Here is a 19,873-nt window from a genome sequence, read left to right on the forward strand (position 1 = left end):
ATATGTGCCTTGACCAGGCAAGCCCAGGGTTTTGAACCGGCGACCTCAACATTTCCAGGTCGACGCTTTATCCACTGCGCCACCACAGGTCAGGCCCAACTCGTTTTTTTAAATCAAATTTGTATGTAAATAGTGGGATAAGGGGCCCAGTTTTACACCCTCAGCTGTAATAAAACTGAAGAGAAGCAGTTTTGCCTTTAAAATCCTGAAACTGGTTTCGGTATCTTGCCTTAGGCTTCCATTTTTTATTCTTTTTTTTTTTTTTTTTTTTTTTTGGTAGGGGTGGGGGCTATCGGGAAAGAGTTAATCTGATTTTCTGTGTTTTAAATAATAAGAATTTTGTTGACTTGCTCTGGCTCCAGGGCACTTAGTTGCAGCCTTTCTGGCAGGCTGATGCTCTACTTTCTTTCTGGAAGTCATTTTTTCCAACTCTGAAATCTGCCCTCTGACCCTGAGTTTAATGGGGAGGCAGAGTGATGGAGTCTCATCATTTCGTTTAGAAACCATATTGGCTTCAGCCCTGGCCGGTTGGCTCAGTAGTAGAGCGTCGGCCTGGCATGCAGGAGTCCTGCATTCAACTCCAGGCCAGGGCACACAGGAGAAGCGCCCATCTGCTTCTCCACCCGTCCCCCTCTCCTTCCTCTCTGTCTCTCTCTTCCCCTCCTGCAGCCAAGGCTCCATTGGAGCAAAGTTGGCCCGGGCGCTGAGGATGGCTCTGTGGCCTCTGCCTCAGGCGCTAGAGTGGCTCTGGTTGCAACAGAGCAATGCCCCAGATGGGCAGAGCATCGCCCCCTGGTGGGCGTGCCAGGTGGATCCCGGTCGGGCGCATGCGGGAGTTTGTCTGACTGCCTCCCTGTTTCCAACTTCAGAAAAAGACAAAAAAAAAAAAAAAAAGAAAAAGAAAACATATTGGCTTCTACAGTGCCAGTGTAGAAAAGCCAGCTGCCCTAACTTCTTTTAAACCAAAAGTTATTGGGGCCTTATTATACAATTTTTGGAAAGTATAGGAAAACTCAAAGGAATAAAATAAAACCCTGCTTTAATTTTATTTATTGATTTTAGTGAGAGAAACATCAACTTATTTATGCATTCATTGGTTGGTTCCTGTATGTGCCCTAAATGGAGACCAAAACTGCAACTTTGTCATATTGGGACAATGCTCTAACCACTTGAGATGCCCAGCCAGGGCCAAAGAAATAAAAATTGCTTGTGATCCTACCATCAAAAAATAATTTTGTTTATATTATTATTCTAGTTCCCTACTGTGGGTCAAATTAGTTTGTGAATATGATGTATGTTGGGCAGATAAAATATATTATGTTCACTTTGTTAAAGATGGCGCTGCCCACGTGGAAGCTCATCGCCCAGATGATATTAATGTGTGTTGGGGGCGGGCTGTGGGCAGGCAGAATCCTTGTAGCCTGGAGCTTGGTTTTAGGACTAAGCCTTTCCCAACCTTTTTGGTGGGGTGGTGCAATCCCATTATGCCTCATATAAGTGACTTTGTATCAGAGACTTCCCTATTTTGTATATTGGATTAAAGGTTTTGATTTCTGCACTATAAAGTGGGGCAGACCAGGAGCTTGCTCTCTCGGTTCCTGAGATTAGCATTAGAGGAGAGAGCAGAGAGGCCATGTGAAGGAGGCCAGGAGAAGCAGCCAAGATGGTGGAGTGCTGAGTGAGGAGCCAGTTTGTGCAGAGTTTGTGCAGGGAGAAGGAAGGAGATGGGGAACAGAAGTGAATAAGTCTGGTGAGCTAGAAACCTTTGATTCTAGGAAACTGGGATAAGTCAGTAGCTTTGTGAGCACTGAATGAGTGGGTTTTGGAGTCCAGAGTGTGTTTTTACTTGTCTGCCGGGTGCAAGCTAGGATTAAAGATGATGGCCCACCAGTTTTTGGCTCCTTTGTTTCATTACTGTCTGTTTGAATCCAATGCGAACCTGCATGGGCCAGGCAGTTGTGATGGTGGCCGTGTGTACTGGCTTTACAATGTATATATTAGCTCGCTTATAGTTTGCATTGGGTGTGAGGGACAAGCTGTAAGCAGGCAGGGTCCTTATAGCCTAAGGCTTAGTTTTAAGACTAAGCCTTTCCTACCCTCTAACCCGGTGTTTCCCAACGTGGGGCCCACGCCCCACAGGGGGGCAATTCGATAGGTAAGGGGGGCAATTTGAAAATGGACTCGACACGACTTTAACTCTTTCGCCCCGGGCCATTTAGATGCAATGCTAGATATCGGTGCCAAATTTAACAAAAAATGCAATTCTTAAATAATTGCGGTAAATAATTATTAAGTATAATTTTGTTTGATGAGACCAAAATATCAACTGGGTGACTGGCATCATCAAGTAAACTTCATCCTGGGTTCACTGCGGAGCGTGCCGTCTGCCGTGGGGAACCCCGGACGTTTTAAAAACTCGCTAAACTACGCAGTTATTCTCACCTAATTGGCCCATCGCAGCTTCTGTAGTGTTTCACATCATTCAGTTGGTGTTAATTTGAAATAAGTGTCAGTCAAAACTGTTGTAGACCCTAACTGGTTGACTCAGCGGTAGAGCGTCGGCCTGGCGTGCAGGGGACCCGGGTTCGATTCCCGGCCAGGGCACATAGGAGAAGCGCCCATTTGCTTCTCCACCCCCCCTCCTTCCTCTCTGTCTCTCTCTTCCCCTCCCGCAGCCAAGGCTCCATTGGAGCAAAGATGGCCCGGGTGCTGGGGATGGTTCCTTGGCCTCTGCCCCAGGCGCTAGAGTGGCTCTGGTCACGGCAGAGCAACCCCCCAGAGGGGCAGAGCATCGTCCCCTGGTGGGCAGAGAGTTGCCCCTGGTGGGCGTGCCGGGTGGATCCCGGTCAGGCGCATGCAGGAGTCTGACTGTCTCTCCCCATTTCCAGCTTCAGTAAAAAAAAAAAAAAAAAAAAAAAAAAAACTGTTGTAAAAGCTCATTGATTTAATAAATATACATATATATATTGTATAGATATAATTGGTAAATATTTTATTTTATTTTTATCAATATTAAACTCTTTATTAAGTACTTCTTGCATCGGGGCTAGAAAGCACTAATATTTTATAAATATTATTGGGGCTATAATAGTGCATGCACGACAATTTTTTTAAAATTTATTTATTCATTTTAGAGAGGAGAGGGAGAGACAGAGAGAGAGAGAGAGGAGGAGGGGAGGAGCTGGAAGCATCAACTCCTATATGTGCCTTGACCAGGCAAGCCCAGGGTTTCGAACCGGCGACCTCAGCATTCCAGGTCGATGCTTTATCCCACTGCGCCACCACAGGTCAGGCCGACAATTTTAATTTTAGAAGCATAACTTTCCAGAAAATTTTGTCAAGTGGAAAAAATATAGATACCTTTTGATTTGCAGTGGTAGTGTTGTAAATGTGTTATATACATTTAAATAAATATGAATTTTTAGTATACGTTTACTCTATTTCACATTGAATATATTTTAACACATATTTTAATATTAGTTTTTAATTGATCTTATTTTTATTTCTTATAGCCCATAGTAAAATGAGTGGTGCAAGCAAGAAAAAACTCGTCAATATTCGGAGGAATATTTAAAATTTGGGTTCATACCCGCTGTTCACGATGAGCGGATTCTTTTTTGTCTTTTATGCCAGCAATGCTTGACCAACGAATCAATGAAACAAGGTCGTCTTAAGGCACATTTGAAGGCAAAACATAGTGCTCATATTAATTCAGATTTGAGTTACTTTAAAACTTTAAAGAAAAATTTTGAAAAAAGAACAACATTAAAGTCTCTATTTACTGCTCATATTTCAACTAATAATCGTGTTCTTGAGGCTAGTTATCAAATTTCTTTATTCATCGCTAAAACTGGAGAAAATCACACTATAGGAGAGAATTTAATAAAAACATCAATATCAGCATTTCTTAAAACGGTTCTTGAAAAAGATGACAAAGATGTAAAAGCTATGCCACTCAGTGACAATACTGTTAGCAGAAGAATAGACTAAATGAGTGAGGATATTGAAAAACAACTTATTGAAAAGCTGAAAACAAGAAAATTCTCCTTGCAAATGGATGAATCAACTTTGAGAGATAGTGAGGCAGTATTGATAACTTACATAAGATATATTGATAAAGGACATTTTGCTGAAGAAATGTTCTGTAAAAGATTAGAAAGCATCACTACCTCCAAAGATATATATAATAAGCTAAAAAACTACTTAGATGTCAATGATATACCAATGAAAAATATAACATCTTGTACTGCAGATGGTGCTCCCAATATGATGGGCAACAAAAATGGCTGCTTAAAATTGATGAAAGATGCGAATCCAGAAATGATTCTTGTGCATTGTGTTATTCATAGGATAGGAAAATCTTGGTAGCTACAAACATCTCGCCTGTTCTGAATGAAGTATTACATACAGTAATAAAGTGTGTTAATGCTATTAAAGCTAGTGCCAAATGTGAGCGTCTTTTCAAGCTATTTTGTGAAGAACAAAATGAAGACCATGTGAGACTTTTACTTCATACTGAAGTCAGATGGCTATCTAAAGGAAACTGTTTGAAAAGATTTATGAAACTGTTTGATACTCTTTGTGATCTTTTAAGCAACAAACCTGAAATGAAGTATCTGTTAACAATAGATGGTAAAACATTTGTGAGTTATTTAGCCGGTATCTTTGAAAAACTAAATATATTAAATAAGCAACTTCAAGGAACAAATAAAACTCTTGTCGATGCAAAAGCAAAGATATTTGGTTTCATTACCAATATTGAGTTATGTCAGAAACATATTAACAACAAAAACTTTAAACAGTTTCATTGGCTCCAAAAATGTGAAGTAACTGATACCGCTTTACTTGTTATTGTCAATCATTTGAATATTCTATTGGCTGATTTAAAAGAAAGATTTTCTGATTTAAAACAAATTGATTTCCCAACATGGATGATGCAGCCAATGTTAGTGGATTTGTCTGATATATCAAATATGCAGTATCAAGAAGAACTCGCAGAATTGCAAAATGATGAGTCAGTTAAAGCTTTATTTAATATCAAAGGAGCGATGGCATGGCTTTGTGAGGAAACAGAAATCAAATACCCAAATTCAACCAAATGTGCAAGAAAACTATTGCTACCGTTTCCATCTTCATTTTTAGCTGAATGTGGATTTAGTGCTGTAAATGATTTACTGGTAAAAAAAAGAAATCAGCTGGATATAACACAACGTGGAGACTTGAGACTAAAGCTAACCAAATTGGAACCTAATATAAAATCTCTGTGCAGCAAGCAGCAAGCGCAAGAATCACACTAAATTAAAATAATAAATTAATATAGAAAAATCTGTATTAAAATTATTTGGAATTTAAATTTCTGTTTTTCATTATATGTTTTGAAATTTTACTGTGTTTTGTTAACAATTTCATAGTGATTTCTTCCTAGAACCTATCATTTATGTTTATTAAGTGAACAAATCAATTTTTTTTAAAGATTGGTATCTGTTCTCTCTCTTTTTTTAATTTTTTAAAATTTATTTATTTATTTATTCATTTTTAGAGAGGAGAGAGAGGGAGAGAGAGAAAGAAGGGAGGAGGAGCTGGAAGCATCAACTTCCATATGTGCCTTGACCAGGCAAGCCCAGGGTTTTGAACCGGCAACCTCAGTGTTTCCAGGTTGACGCCTTATCCACTGAGCCAAGTCAGGCTGAACAAATCAATTTTTTAATGTTAAAAATTATGTATGTTACATGGGGGGGACATAAAAATTTTAGAAAGGTTAAGGTGGGGCATGGCACAATAAAGGTTGGGAAACACTGCTAACCCTAAGATCTTCTCAACACTAAGCTTTTCCCCACACCCTTGACTGTTGCATGATGTGGGGTGGTACACTCTTATGAGTAATCCCATTTATGCCTTAGATGAGTGGCTTTGTATCAGAGACTTTCTTATTTGTATATTGGATTAAAGGTTTTGATTTCTACACTATAAAATGGGGCAGAGGAGCCCATGCTGGAGGAGAGCAGAGAAAGGCCACGTGGAGGAGAGGAAAATCAGCCAGATGGCAGAGTGCTGAAGGAGAAGCCAGTTTGTGCAGAGAGAAGGAGATGGGGAACAGAGGTGAATAAGGCTAGTGAGCTAGAAACCTTTGATTCTAGGAAACTCGGATAAATCAGTGGCTTTGGGAGCCCTGAATGAAAGGGAAGTGTTTTCTTGCTGTGTGTATTTATTCTCCCACTAGTTGCAAGGCTAGAATAAAAGATGGCTCACCAGTTTTTGGCTCCGTTGTTTCTCTACTGTCTATCTGAATCTAATTCGAACTTCACCTGAATGGCAGTCATGATGGCTGCGACTACTAGCCTTACACCATAGCAAACTGAACTTACCCAATCTTTTCTGATCTTGAAAACTTAATTGAACCTAACCTGTGGTGATGCAGTGGATAAAGCATTGACCTGAAACACTGAAGTTGCTGGTTTGAAACCCTGCCTTCCCTGGTCAAGGCACATATGGGAATTGATGCTTCCTGCTTCTCCTCCCACTTCTCTCTCTCTTTCTCTTCTCTAAGATGAATAAATAAAATATAATAAAATAAAAATCTTAAAAAAAACTTAATTGATTTTAGAGAGAGAGAGAAAGAGGGAAAGATTCTTATATGTGTCCTGACTGGGGATTGAACCCACAACCTTGGCATATTGAGATGACACTTCAACCAACTGAGCTACACTGCCAGGGCTAGAAATTAGTTCTTTAATGAAGTGGGGAGGGGCAGAGTGACAAGAAGTTTGTACTGGCTCCTGCCAAAGACTTCTTGACTAAACTTTAGGCTCCTCTGAGCACCCTTCTCAACAAGGCCTTGACCTTGGGCCCCATCCTGTCCTCTGCCTGCCCAGCCAGACTTAGCAAGAATCATGCTGTTAGTTTAGTTGAAATCTCCCATCCTTGATATCTGATCAAGTTCATTCTCCCACCTCTGATGTATATAAATCCTTGACCTACAATGAACAAAATTCCTGTTAAGTCAGTTGAGCAAGGATCCCCCTACCCTTAATGTCTCCCATTAGTAATTTTCTACCCATTAACTCTCTCACTCGGCTCCTCGGCAAACATTCCTGGCTTCTTCGCTGTCTTTGCTTTGCAGCTATCTGCTGTCTAGACTTTGCAGTAGTCATGAATAAACCATTTTAACAAATGTCAGAATAATTTTTTCTTAAATTTTTTATTTATTGATTTTAGTGAGAGAGGAAGGGAGAGGGAGAGAGAGAGAGAGAGAGAGCGACAGAAACATTGACCTGTTCCTGTGTGTGCCCTGGCTATGGATCAAACCAGCAACCTTCTGCGCCTCTGGATGATGCTCCAACCCACTGAGCTATCTGGCCAGGGAAGAATAATAATAATAATTTTATCTTTAATACTTCTCACATCAGAACCATGGGACTCCTAATATTCTTAGCCTTTTAGTGTTCCAAGCTAAGAACCTTTTTTTTCCTCCAATACTACTTTCTTTATTGGTTAAGTTCCTGTGTTTGAGTGTGCATGTGGAGCTGTAGAATCCTGAACCTAGAAGAGACTTTAAGAAATTTTTCATGCCTGACCAGGTGGTGGCGCAGTGGATAGAGCATAGGACTGTGATGCCGAGGACCCAAGTTCCAGACCCGAGATGGCCAGCTTGAGCGCGGGCTCATCCGGTTTGAGCAACGCTCACCAGCTGGGACCCAAGGTCGCTGGCTTGGGGTTACTCAGTCTGCTGAAGGTCCACAGTCAAGGCACATATGAGAAAGCAATCAATGAACAACTAAGGTGTCGCAACGAAAAACTGATGATTGATGCTTCTCGTCTCTCTCCGTTCCTGTCTGTCTGTCCCTATCTATCCTTCTCTCTGACTCTCTCTCTGTCCCTGTAAAAAAAAAAAAAAAAGAAATGGCATTAAATATCTTTCTCTTGCCCCACCTTCTTTTATCTGACCTTTGAGTCAACACAGTTGCCTGGCAAAACTGCACATTATCCTTGGATAGAAATAGAAACAAAAATCTCCAGGGCTTTTTATTTTATTTTTTCTGTAAAAGAAAGAAATGTGCTGTAGAAGCAGAAATGATGGTAATAAAGAGAATCCAAAAATAGGAAATGCTTTCTAAATCATCCTTAATTGTCTTCTTTTTATTATTTATTTTTTACATTTTATTTATTCATTTTTTTAGAGAGAGGAGACGCAGAGAGAGAAAGAGACAGAGAGAGGAAAGAGATAGAAAGAACAGAGGGAGGAACAGGAAGCATTAACTCCCATATGTGCCTTGACCAGGCAAGCCTGGGGTTTCGAACCGGCAACCTCAGCGTTCCAGGTCAACGCTTTTACCCACTGCGCCACCACAGGTCAGTCAGCCTTAATTGTCAAGGCTTGATTTTTCTGAATTAAGGTGTAGGAACTTTAGCCTGATGAATTTGGTGTGGAAAAAGTCTTGAGGTGGTTAATCCAAACATCATCCTCAGTATAACATGTGTGCTGTAAACAGTTTCCAGATAAATCACCACAATCCAGATGCTCGGGTATGTGAAGGGGGTGTGCCTGTCCTTTAGACTTTGCCCTGGGCATTGACTGGTAGACAACCGGATCTTCCTGTGATTTACCCTCAAACCAGAACTATTTGTGTATAGTGACACCAGGTTAGTGAAAAAGCAGCAAGAGTACGATTATTCGGGATCAAGCACTAGTTAAATTAGATTTGATTTAGGTACAATGAATCTACAGCCCAAACATGGGCTATATGCTGGGTCACAGAGATGAATCAGGCAGGAGGAGCCTGGTCCTCAGGAATCTCAGGTTGCCTCATGAGGTAACTATATATTATAGCCCTTAACACATGTGTTAACAATATGCTTCAAGAACAGATGAAACCTTCCTGGATGTGTCACAGGTTTTATGAGTGGGGCTTTGTATGATACCACTTGGTAGGTAGGAAGAAGAAAAGCCTTCTAGGCAGAGGGAACAGTGTGAGCAATGACGTGGAAGCACCTGCTTGGGACGGTGTGTGATTTTGGTTTGCTGGAGCACAAGATCCTTGTTGTGGATTAAAGAAGAAGGGCAAGGATAGAAATGGAGATGAAGCTAGACAGACAAGCCATAGGCCCTGGACTGATAGCTTAGTTGGTGTAGAGCATTGTTCCAGTATGCCAAGCTTGTGGGTTCCATCCCAGATCAGGCATATACAAGAATCAACCAATGAATGCTTAAATAAGTGGAACAACTTGCTGACCTATGGTGGTGCAATGGAGTTGATGCTTCCTGCTCCACTCCACCTGCTATCTCTCTCTCTCTCCTTTCTCTCTAAAATCAATAAATAGCCTGCCTTGTGGTGGCACAGTGGATAAAGTGTCAACCTGGAACGCTAAGATCACTGGTTCAAAACCCTGGGAATGCCTGGTCAAGGCACATACGACAAGAAATCAATGAACAATTAAAATGAAGAAACAATGAGTTGATACTTCTCACTCCCCATCCCTCCCTATTTCTCCTCTCCCTATAAAATCAATAAATAAAATATTTAAAAATCAATAAATAAACTCTAAAATAAAATTAGCGGAACAACAAATGATGTTCCCCCGCCATCTGTCTTTTTGTCTTTTTCCCACTTTCTCTCTAAAACTCATTAAAAAAAAATTAAATTTGTGATATACCCCCCACCCCCAAAAGAAGGCTGGAGTCAGGGTGAGAAGAACACAAATGCTTGGCTCTGGACAGACACCCGGCAATGTGAGCATCAAATGATCCAGTTTACCTTCTACAGCACTTATAATGTAGTAAGTATGATTTTTTTCTGTGTCAAGCCCAGTTTTCTAAACCAAATAAAATCAAACTCCATTTGCCACAGTTGGCCAAAGAGTAAATGTTGATCATGTTTTAAGGAGTCTACTCCTTGGAGCTGTAAAAAACTAACAAAAAAAACTTGGGGCCTGACCAGGCAGTGGTGCAGTGGATAGAGCGTTGGATTGGGATGCTGAGGATCCATCCAGGTTTGAAACCCTGAGGTCGCCGGCTTGAGTGTTGGCTCATCTGGTTTGAGCAAAGCTCACCAGCTTGAGCCCAAGGTGGCTGGCTTGAGCAAGGGCTCACTTGGTCTCCTGTAGCCCTCCACCCCTCCGTCAAGGCACATATGAAAAAGCAGTCAATGAACAACTAAGGTGCTACAGTGAAGAATTGATTCTTCTCATCTCTCTCCCTTCCTGTCTGTCTGTCCCTATCTATCATCCCTTTCTCTGTCTCTCTCTGACTCTGTCACACACACACACACACAAAAAAAAAAGACTTGAGGATTTACATGCCATGCAGAAAATGGGGAAAGGGACCTGGTCTCTTCCTGGGATGCTCATTATAGTTACCTTGGCATATACTGCCACACAGTACTGATGTCAAGGGCTGCACTTCCACCTCCACTAACTACCAAGGTTTGAAGCTTTGTATTGGCTCAGGGAGGCCCTCATGATGGTCCTTACACTATTATTGCTTCAGAGACCCTTTCACCATTGTTCTCAAGGCTGATCCCTTGGTCTAGTCTCCACAAGTATCAGTGAGTATCGTCTCTCTCTCTCTCTTTCTTTTCATTTTCATTAAATGAGAGGATAGAAGGCAGAGAAACAGACTCCTGCATACACCCTGGCTGGGATCCACCCAGCAAACCCCCTAAGAGCAATGCTCTGCCCATCTGGACCACAATAGAGTTATTTTTAGAGCCTGAGGCAGAGGCCACAGAGCCATCCTCAGAGCTTGGGGCCAGCTTGCTGGAACCATCAAGCCATGGCTGCGGGGGGGGGGGGGGGGGGGGCAGGAGTGGTGGAGAAGCAGATGGATACTTCTCCTGTGTGCCCTGATCAGGAGTCCAATGCTGGACATCCAAACACTGGGCTGATGCCCCACCACTGAACCAACCGGCCAGGGCTAGCAAGTATTCTTCATAACTCTTGAGAAAGATATCTTTTAGTAGTGCTACTCCCTCAATTCAGTTAAAGGCACTAGCACGTGACCTGTGGTGGCACAGTGGATAGAACATTGACCTGGAATGCTGGGGTCACTGGTTCAATTAAAGGCACTAGCTTCTCATTCCCTCTTCTCTAAGATAGCCATGTTAATCTTCCTCAATGGTCCTGAAGCCCAAGAGTCCTTTACGGATCCTGTGTCCTTTCCCATAAAAGGCCATGGTACTTTTGAAGTCTACAGCAAATTGAATGAACTAAATAAACCTTCACAAAAATATTATAATAGGAGAGGCACTGTATGTGCCTTAACAGTTTTAGAGACATGGTCTTGCCTAAGGTGGGATTATCAGGGCAGAAATTTCAAACATAATAAGGTAGACAAGAGAAGGATCTTCTGGAAATAGTAGAGGAGTAACGTGAAGTAAATTGTTAGCAATTATTTACTCCTGAGGGAATAAAGTAGATGGTTGTCAAAATTTCTATTTGTCAAAATGACCATAGATAATCTCTCAATGTCCTGATATATATTCTACACTTGATCTTAGCCAAAAGGCTGAAAAGTGATTGATATGTTTCTAAAAATATTTTCAAAATTATTTTAATTAATTTATTTATTCATTTTATTTATTTATTTATTTATTTTTATTTTTTTTATTTTTTTACAGAGACAGAGAGAGCCAGAGAGAGAGATAGATAGGGACAGATAGAGAGGAATGGAGAGAGATGAGAGGCATCAATCATTAGTTTTTCATTGTGACACCTTAGTTGTTCATTGATTGCTTTCTCATATGTGCCTTGACTGTGGGGATACAGCAGACTGAGTAACCCCTTGCTCGAGCCAGTGACCTTGGGTCCAAGCTGGTGAGCTTTGCTCAAACCAGATGAGCCCACACTCAAGCGGAGTCTCGAACCTGGGTCCTCTACATCCCAGTTCGATGCTTTATCCACTGCACCACTGCCTGGTCAGGCTATTTATTCATTTTAGAGAGGAGAGAGAGAGAGAGAGAGACAGAGAGAGAGAGAGAGAGAGAGAAGGGGGAGGAGCAGAAAGCATCAACTCCCACATGTGCCTTTGACCAGGAAAGCCCAGGGTTTCGAACTGGTGACTTCCATGTTCCAGGTCGATGCTTTATCCACTGCGCCACTACAAGTCAAGCCTGTTTCTGAAAGTATTTATTTATTAATTTTAGAGAGGAGAGAGAGATAGAATGAGAGTGAAAGAGAGAAAGAGGGGAGGAGCAGGAAACATCAACTCCCATATGTGCCTTGACCAGACAAGTGCAGGGTTTTGAACCAGCGACCTCAGTGTTCTAGGTTGATGCTTTATCCACTGTGCCGCCACAGGTCAGGCCCTGAAAGTATTTTAAAATATTTTTAAAAATATTTTATTTAGCCTGACCAGGCAGTGGCGCAGTGGATAGAGTGTCAGACTGGGATACAGAGGGCCCAGTTTCGAGACCCCGAGGTTGCCAGCTTGAACGCAGGCTCATCTGGTTTGAGCAAAGTTCACCAGCTTGGACCCAAGGTCGCTGGCTTGAGCAAAGGGTTACTCAGTCTGCTGGAGACCCACGGTCAAGGCACATATGAGAAAGCAATCAATGAACAACTAAGGTGTCGCAACGAAAAACTGATGATTGATGCTTCTCATCTCTCTCTGTTCCTGTCTGTCTGTCCCTATCTATCCCTCTCTCTGACTCTCTCTCTGTCTCTGTAAAAGAAAAAAAATTATTATTGATTTTCAGAGAGAGGGCAAAAAGCATCAACTTGTACTTGCTTCATTTTAGTGCTTTTTGGTTTTTTTTCTTAGAAAAAGAGAAAAATAGCCTGACCTGTGGTGGCGCAGTGGATAAAGCGTCGACATGGAATGCTGAGGTTGCCGGTTTGAAACCTGCACTTGTCTGGTAATGGCAAATATGGGAGTTGATGCTTCCTGCTCCTCCCTCCTTCTCTCTCTCTCTCTCCTCTCTAAAATGAATCAAAAAAAAAAAAAAAACCCTAAAAAGAAATTTTAAAAAATAATAAATAAATAAATAAATAAATAAAAAGGCCTGACCTGTGGTGGCACAGTGGGATAAAGCGTCAACCTGGAACACTGAGGTTGCCAGTTCAAAACCTTGGGCTTGCCTGGTCAAGGCACATATGGGAGTTGATGCTTCCTGCTCCTCCCCCTTCTCTCTCTTTCTCTCTATCTCTCTCTATCCCCTCTCTCTAAAAATCAATAAATAAAATATTTTTTAAAAAAAGAAAAAGAGCCTGACCTGTGGTGGTGCAGTGGATAAAGCGTCGACCTGGAAATGCTGAGGTCGCCGGTTCGAAACCCTGGGCTTGCCTGGTCAAGGCACATATGGGAGTTGATGCTTCCAGCTCCTCTCCCCCCTCTCTCTCCTCTCTATCTCTCTCTCTCTCTCTCTCTCCCTCTCTCTCTCCTCTCTAAAAATGAATAAATAAAATAAAAAAAACCCAGCATTGTTTAAAAAAAAAGAAAAAGAAAAATAGAGGGACAGACAGACAGGAAGGGAGATAAGAAGCATCAGTTCCTCATTGCAGCATCTTAGTTTTTCATTGATTGCTTTCTCATATGAATGTGCCTTGACCTGGGGTTTCCAGCAGAGCCAGTGACTCCTTGCTTAAGCCAGAGACCTTGGGTTTCAAGCCAGTGACTGTGGAATTATGTTAATGATCCCATGCTCAAGCCGGAGCCTTGGGGTTTGGAAACTGGGTCCTCAGGATCCAGGTGAATGCTCTATCCACTGTACCAATGCCTGGCCGGGCACATAGCCATTTTTCTTTTCAACATAGTAGTTGGTCTAGTGTACTATGCCTACTAGTCTATTTACTTTCCTTTCTTTTTCTTTTTAAAGTACTCATTTTATAGAGGGGGGAGAGAGAGAGAGAAAGGGGAGAGGAGCAGGAAGCATTAACTCCCGTATATGCCTTGTCCAGGCAAGCCTGGGGTTGTGCACTGGTGACCTCAGCGTTCCAGGTCAATACTTAATACACTGTGTCACCACAGGTCAGGCTACTTTTATTTTTATACTAAAAATATATTTGAGATATTGTCTTGTATAAGTATATCAAGTTCAGTCAATCCTTTTTTTTTTTTTATTTTTTTTATTAAGTGAGAGCAAGGGAGGCAGAGAGACAGACTCCCACATGTGTCTGAACCGGGATCCACCTGGCAAGTCCCCTATGGGGTAGTGCTCTGCCCATCTGGGGGCATTGCTCCATTGCTCAGCAAGCAAGTTATTTTTAGCACTTGAGGTAAGGCCAATTCACTGGAATCAAAGAAACTATGGCTGCAGGAGGGAGGGAGAGAGAGTGCAAGAGAGAAAGAGAAAGGGAGGAGGAGGGAGAGTGGTCGGATTCAAATAATTTAACAACCTGTTCTCTGCCCTAATGACTGTTTTATTTATTTTTATTTATTTATTTATAATTTATTTTGTGACAGAGACAGAGAGACAGACAGGAAGAGACAGAGATGAGAAGCATCAATTCTTCATTGTGGTACCTTAGTTGTTCATTGACTGCTTCCTCTTATGTGCCTTAACCGGGGGGCTCCAGCAGAGTGAGTGACCTCGTGCTCAAACCAGCGACCTTGGGCTAAAGCCAGAGACTATGGGCTTCAAGCAAGTGACCTTTGGGTTCAAGCCAGAGACTATGGGCTTCAAGCAAGTGACCTTTGGACTCAAGCTAGAGACCAACGGGTCATGTCTATGATCCCATGCTCAAGCCATCAACCCCATGCTCAAGCTGGTGAGCCCACATTCAAGCTGGCAACCTTAGGGTTTCAAACCTGGGTCTTCCGTGTCCCAGTTCGATGCTCTATCCACTGCTCAGGCCTAATGACTGTTTTAAGTATAAAAAACAATATAGCCTGGCCTGTGCTGGTGTAGTGGATAAAGAGTTGACCTGGAATGCTGAGGTTACCAGTTCAAATCCCTGGGCTTGCCTTGTCAAGGTACATACGACAATCAGTGAACAACTAAAGTGAAGCAGCTATAAGTTGATACTTCTCACTCTCCTACCTGTCTCTCCTCTCTCTGTAAAATTCAATAAGTAAAGATTAAAAAAAAAAAAAAAGAAAGAAAGATTTAAAAAAAACCCAAAAAACAATAAAAAAACCAATATACCAAAAAGTAGTTTATTATTTCAGGCATTTAATACTTAAATAAGAACAATAAAAGAGGTACACAAAACTAGATGTTTTAAAGTATTAATGAAATAATATTAATACCTGACAAAAAACAATAAAACTATAATTTAAGATATTTCCATATGCTTCTTTTTAAAAAACTTTATTTATTTATTTATTTTTAGAGAGAGAGAAAGGGGGAGAGAGAGGGATAGAACATCAGTTTGTTCTTGTATGTGCCCTGGCTAGGCACAAACCGGCAACCTGTTCACCTTTTCACACTCTAACCAACTGAGCCATCCAGCAAGGTCCCATATAGCTTCTTGATTGGCTTCCTCCCTTGCAATTTTCTTTGCTTTTATTTGAGCATCATCAGCTGATTTACTCTTAACCATTTTTTCATTGAAGGCCTAGGATCCCATTCTCCTATGTAAGTTTGTGATTTTCACATTGGGCAGCTGCCCAGGCGCCCACCTTAGAGCAGTGGTCCCCAACCTTTCCTGGGCCACAGACCGGTTTATTGTCCGAAAATATTTTTACAGACCAGCCTTTAGGGTGAGACGGATAAATGTATCACGTGACCGAAACAAGCGTCAAGAGTGAGTCTTAGATGGATGTAACAGAGGGAATTTTAAAAAATAAAACATCGTTCAGATTTAAATATAAATACAACGGAAATAATGTAAACTATTTATTCTTTCTCTGTGGACCGGTACCAAATCGCCCACAGAACAGTACCGGTCCACAGCCCAGGGGTTGGGGACCACTGCCTTAGAGAACTCTGATTACAAGTGCCATTTTAACCAATGGTTTGCTGAACTCAACAAAAAATTAGGTATTGGTTCTGCCGAACTGGTGCAAACTGACTGAATCCCACCACTGGGGATGGGTGGAGAAGCAGATGGTCGTTTCTCCTGTGTGCCCTGACCATGAATCAAACTGGGACAGCCACATGCCCAGCCTACACTGTACCACTGAGCCAACCGACCAGGGTTCTGTCAATGTTTTTATTGACTGCCTAGCATTCACTTAGGATTTGTATTAAGTGTTAGAATTACTTTGTCCTTTCTCATGCATAGAGTCCATTGAAAATGTAAAATTGTAAAAATCTCTCTACCCTGAGACTCTTTAGTTTAGTTTGACAACTCTGTGCCTCTTCGAGTGGAGAATGAATGCTTCAGAGTCTGGTCGCAGGGACCACAGAGATGGAATGCCCTTTAGAAGTCTGTTTCTCTAGTTTTGCTGTGTAATACAGGTCAACTATAGGTTGGAGGCCTATAGTTTTCCTGTTAATGTTTAAGACAGGTTTCATTCTGTAGGAGTATAAAAATTTTGGGGAGGTGGGTACCTGATCCTTTGGAAAAATGAGTGGATACATAGTTGGTTGTACAGTTAAAATTTTTTCTCCTTATATTCTTTCCCCCTTTTTGTTAACTGGACTAACTTAAATAAAATAAGGGAAATGTTGTACATCTGAATGAAAGTTTCCACAATTTAAGACAGTTCTATTTAATAATTTCAAGCCATGAAACTTCATAACTGAGTCTGCCCTGGGGTATCCTTGGCAGATACAGACTCTGCTAATGAGGGCCTAATTGTCACTATGTATTTCCAGTTCAAATTCCTGGGAGAGATAATCAAGCTCAGGACAATTTTTCACACCAGGATACAGGTCCAGAGAGTCAGAATGATGTTCTTCCGGCTTCCCCCCTCTAGCCAGGTGTACGGGCAAGGAGGCATTGGGAATCTCTGCTTCACCACCTATTAGCTTCGTCCTCAACTTTCTAAACTTTTGTTTTTCTTGTGGAAGATGGGGCTTAATAATATTACCCCTTTCAGAGGGTTAATACTGAGAATAAAATCAGATCACATATGCAAAAGCCTTTATACAGTTCTACGCACAGAGTAAGCTGAGAGTAGATAGGGATCATTGTTATTATCACGGAAAAGACACTTTACTGGATACTAGCTCTACGGAATTCAAAGTCTTAGTTCCCCAGGATGAGACAACTCTGAGGAGAGCTTTGCTATCCCTGTGGAGATTATACAGATATAGGAGTTTAGTTCCTTTGTGCTTTCTGCTGTATTGATCCATCCATCTTAGAGTCAGAATTCAGATGTGAGGGTGTTGTCTCAACTTGCATGCTTATTCGAACTGAAAATTTTGTCATATTTATTTGTCACAGGAAACCCTGACTTGGCAGTTGTCTGACTCCATTTCTTACTATCTGCATGACTGGGAAACACATATTAATCTAACCAATAACCAAGCTGCAGTTTCTCATCTATAAAACACAGACGCTAATAGTAGTTAACATAGAGTTGTGACATTAATGCTCCAGTATATAGTGTTCAATAAATGTTAGTGTTTGTTATTTAATAACATCATCTATCTTTCATTGTGATAATGATTTACAAGGGACAGGGTGTAGATTATCTCAGATTACTATAGTTGTTATTGATAATGGGTGAAGTGAAGAAGTGGGGAGTCAGAACAAGGGGCCGGTCTTACCAAGCCCTTTTGTTTTCTCTCTACTGCCTATTTCTAGTAGAAGTAATGTCCTTTCTCTCCTTTCATTCCTTCCTCAGGGAGCCATCTCCCAGTGCCTCTGCCCCTTAGTATCTGAATTGTCCTTCATTGCTCTGAGACACTGGCTACAGTGTTGTGGCAGACAACCAATTCCCTCTCCCTTCACTCTTGGGCCAAGTCGGTGTCTCAATCTTTTCCTATCCACAGATCCAACCCTGGGCTGAATCCCACAATTTTATCACTGCGCCTCCCCAACTATGGTGGCACCTCTGGAACGCTTTCCTTTCCTTATCACTTTCATGTCCTCAGGGGCGGGACCAGATCCTAGCTCCTCAGAAAGTCAGGGATGAAAAGGTCCTTAGACTAGAGTCCCAACTCGTCAATTTACAGGACAGTATGCTGAGGCTCAGAGAGAGAGGTAAGGAAAGTGCCTAAACTCAAACCTGGGTTCCTGACTCCTGGTGCCAGCGGGGTTGACACCTATAGGCTGTGTGTCCCTGTGGCCTCTCTCACTGGGAGCGACTACAAAGTCAGGGAAGACGGCGGCCACCCTAGTCTTGAAAGCTTTTTTCCTTTTTTAATTCATTTTAGAGGGGAGGCGGGAGACATAAGGGGGGGGAGCAAGAAGCATCAACTCTCATATGTGCCTTGACCAGGGAAGCCCTGGGTTTCCAACCGACTACCTCAGCATTCCAGGTTGATGCTTTATCCACTGCGCCATCACAGATCGGGCCTGGCCACGTTGAGGGAGCCCTGGCGTGCCTACCAGCACGGTGGGAGGTGGCTCGGCTGTCTGCAGGCTGTGGGGCTCCCCTAGGGCTAGGAAAAGCCCCGCTGCGACCCAAAGGAGCAAGGAGAGCTCCAGGTTGCCAAGGAGCTGGGGGTCACCTGGGCAGGGCGGGGAGGGCAAATCCCCGGCTGGGCGTGGAGAGTGACTTAGTAACCGGGCACTTGGAAACCCTTGTTGGGCGCCTCCCGGGTGAAAGCAGCGACCCACCAGGTGCCCGCCCTTCCCGCCCCTCCCCCGACCCGGCGGAGCACAGCTGACCCCGCCCCCTACAGTCCGGTTCAGCGGCCGGCCGGCGCCTAGCGCAGTAAGCCGATCCCTCCCGCTGGCGTGCGGTGCCTCGGCCGCCAGGGTTGCGCGCTCACCGCGCCCGCCGATGCGCTAGGCTGCGGGCCACGGCCGCCAGCGCAGCATGGCCCGGCCCGTGCAGCTGGCGCCGGGTTCGCTAGCACTGGTGCTCTGCAGGTTGGAAGCAGCGAAGGCGGGGGTCGCGGAGGAGCCCGGCGGGCGCGCGGTATTCCGCGCCTTTCGCCGCGCCAACGCACGCTGCTTCTGGAACTCGCGGCTGGCGCGCGCCGCCTCGCGGCTGACCTTCCAGGGCTGGCTGCGCCGGGGCGTGCTGCTGGTGCACGCGCCTCCCGCCTGCCTGCAGGTGCTGCGCGACGCCTGGGGCCGCCGGGCGCTGCGCCCGCCCCGCGGCTTCCGCATCAGCGCGGTGGGTGAGTGCGGGGCCCGCCCGAGAGGGGAGGGGACGGGAGAGAAGGGGTTCTCCGCGCGAGCCGTGGACACAGAGCCCCGGTTTCCCTGGCGCGTGCAACGCGTGCCTCAACTCTGAGGGAGCGGGAGCTTGAGGGGATGAGCAGTTCAGCAAACAGGACGGGGGGCTGGAGGAGGGCTGCCCTGCCAAGGAACTCCCTCTGTCTGGGTCACTGACGCCCCGGCCCCCAAGATGTGCCTGGCTGCTTCCCTGGGTCCACTCCGGGAGGCCTCCATTGCTCAAATCTTTCAGCCAGTGGGGCGCACAGGTTCTTCGCCTAAAGAACTTTCTACTTAGAAAAGTGATGCTTTGGGGAGAAAGGCTTTGTGCTGGGGGAGCCAGAGGTTCGGTCAGGAGATAGGGGCCTCTGTCTCTGCCCATGGGGGCGCTTAGAAAGGGAGCTCTAGGGAGTTGGCCGGAAGCTACCAATTCTGAACTGGCTGCTGCTTTTTTTTTTCTTTTTAAATTATTGACTTGGAGCAAAGTCTGTGGTCTTCATGCACTGCTGTATTGGGTGGTGTGGTGGTCTTGGATCAGGGCCTAGTGGAAGGTTTGGGGTCGTTAACTGCTTGGGTAAAAGAAATGACATCCCATCGCCTAAATAGAATTCCTCCTTCCCAGCCTTTTCAGAGAGCCCATTTGTTTTAAGGCAGACAGCAGCTTTTTGCCTGTGAAAAATAGCTTCTCATTTGAGAAACTAAACCACTGCACCACTGAGTG

At 43.6% G+C, this 19,873-nt stretch overlaps 1 protein-coding gene across 1 annotated transcript in view; it reads left to right on the forward strand.

Annotated features, from left to right (window-relative positions):
- Positions 1 to 18,749: 18,749 nt before the first annotated feature.
- STOX1 (storkhead box 1) overlaps positions 18,750 to 19,873 on the forward strand; it is a 98,045-nt gene continuing 96,921 nt past the window's right edge. Inside the window, exon 1 of the mRNA XM_066243840.1 lies at positions 18,750 to 19,115. Within this exon, the coding sequence (XP_066099937.1) occupies positions 18,809 to 19,115 (307 nt within the window). The 5' untranslated portion in view covers positions 18,750 to 18,808. The remainder of the gene's footprint in view (positions 19,116 to 19,873) is intronic.

The sequence above is a fragment of the Saccopteryx bilineata genome, chromosome 9, assembly GCF_036850765.1.
Source record: "Saccopteryx bilineata isolate mSacBil1 chromosome 9, mSacBil1_pri_phased_curated, whole genome shotgun sequence".
NCBI lineage: Eukaryota > Metazoa > Chordata > Mammalia > Chiroptera > Emballonuridae > Saccopteryx > Saccopteryx bilineata.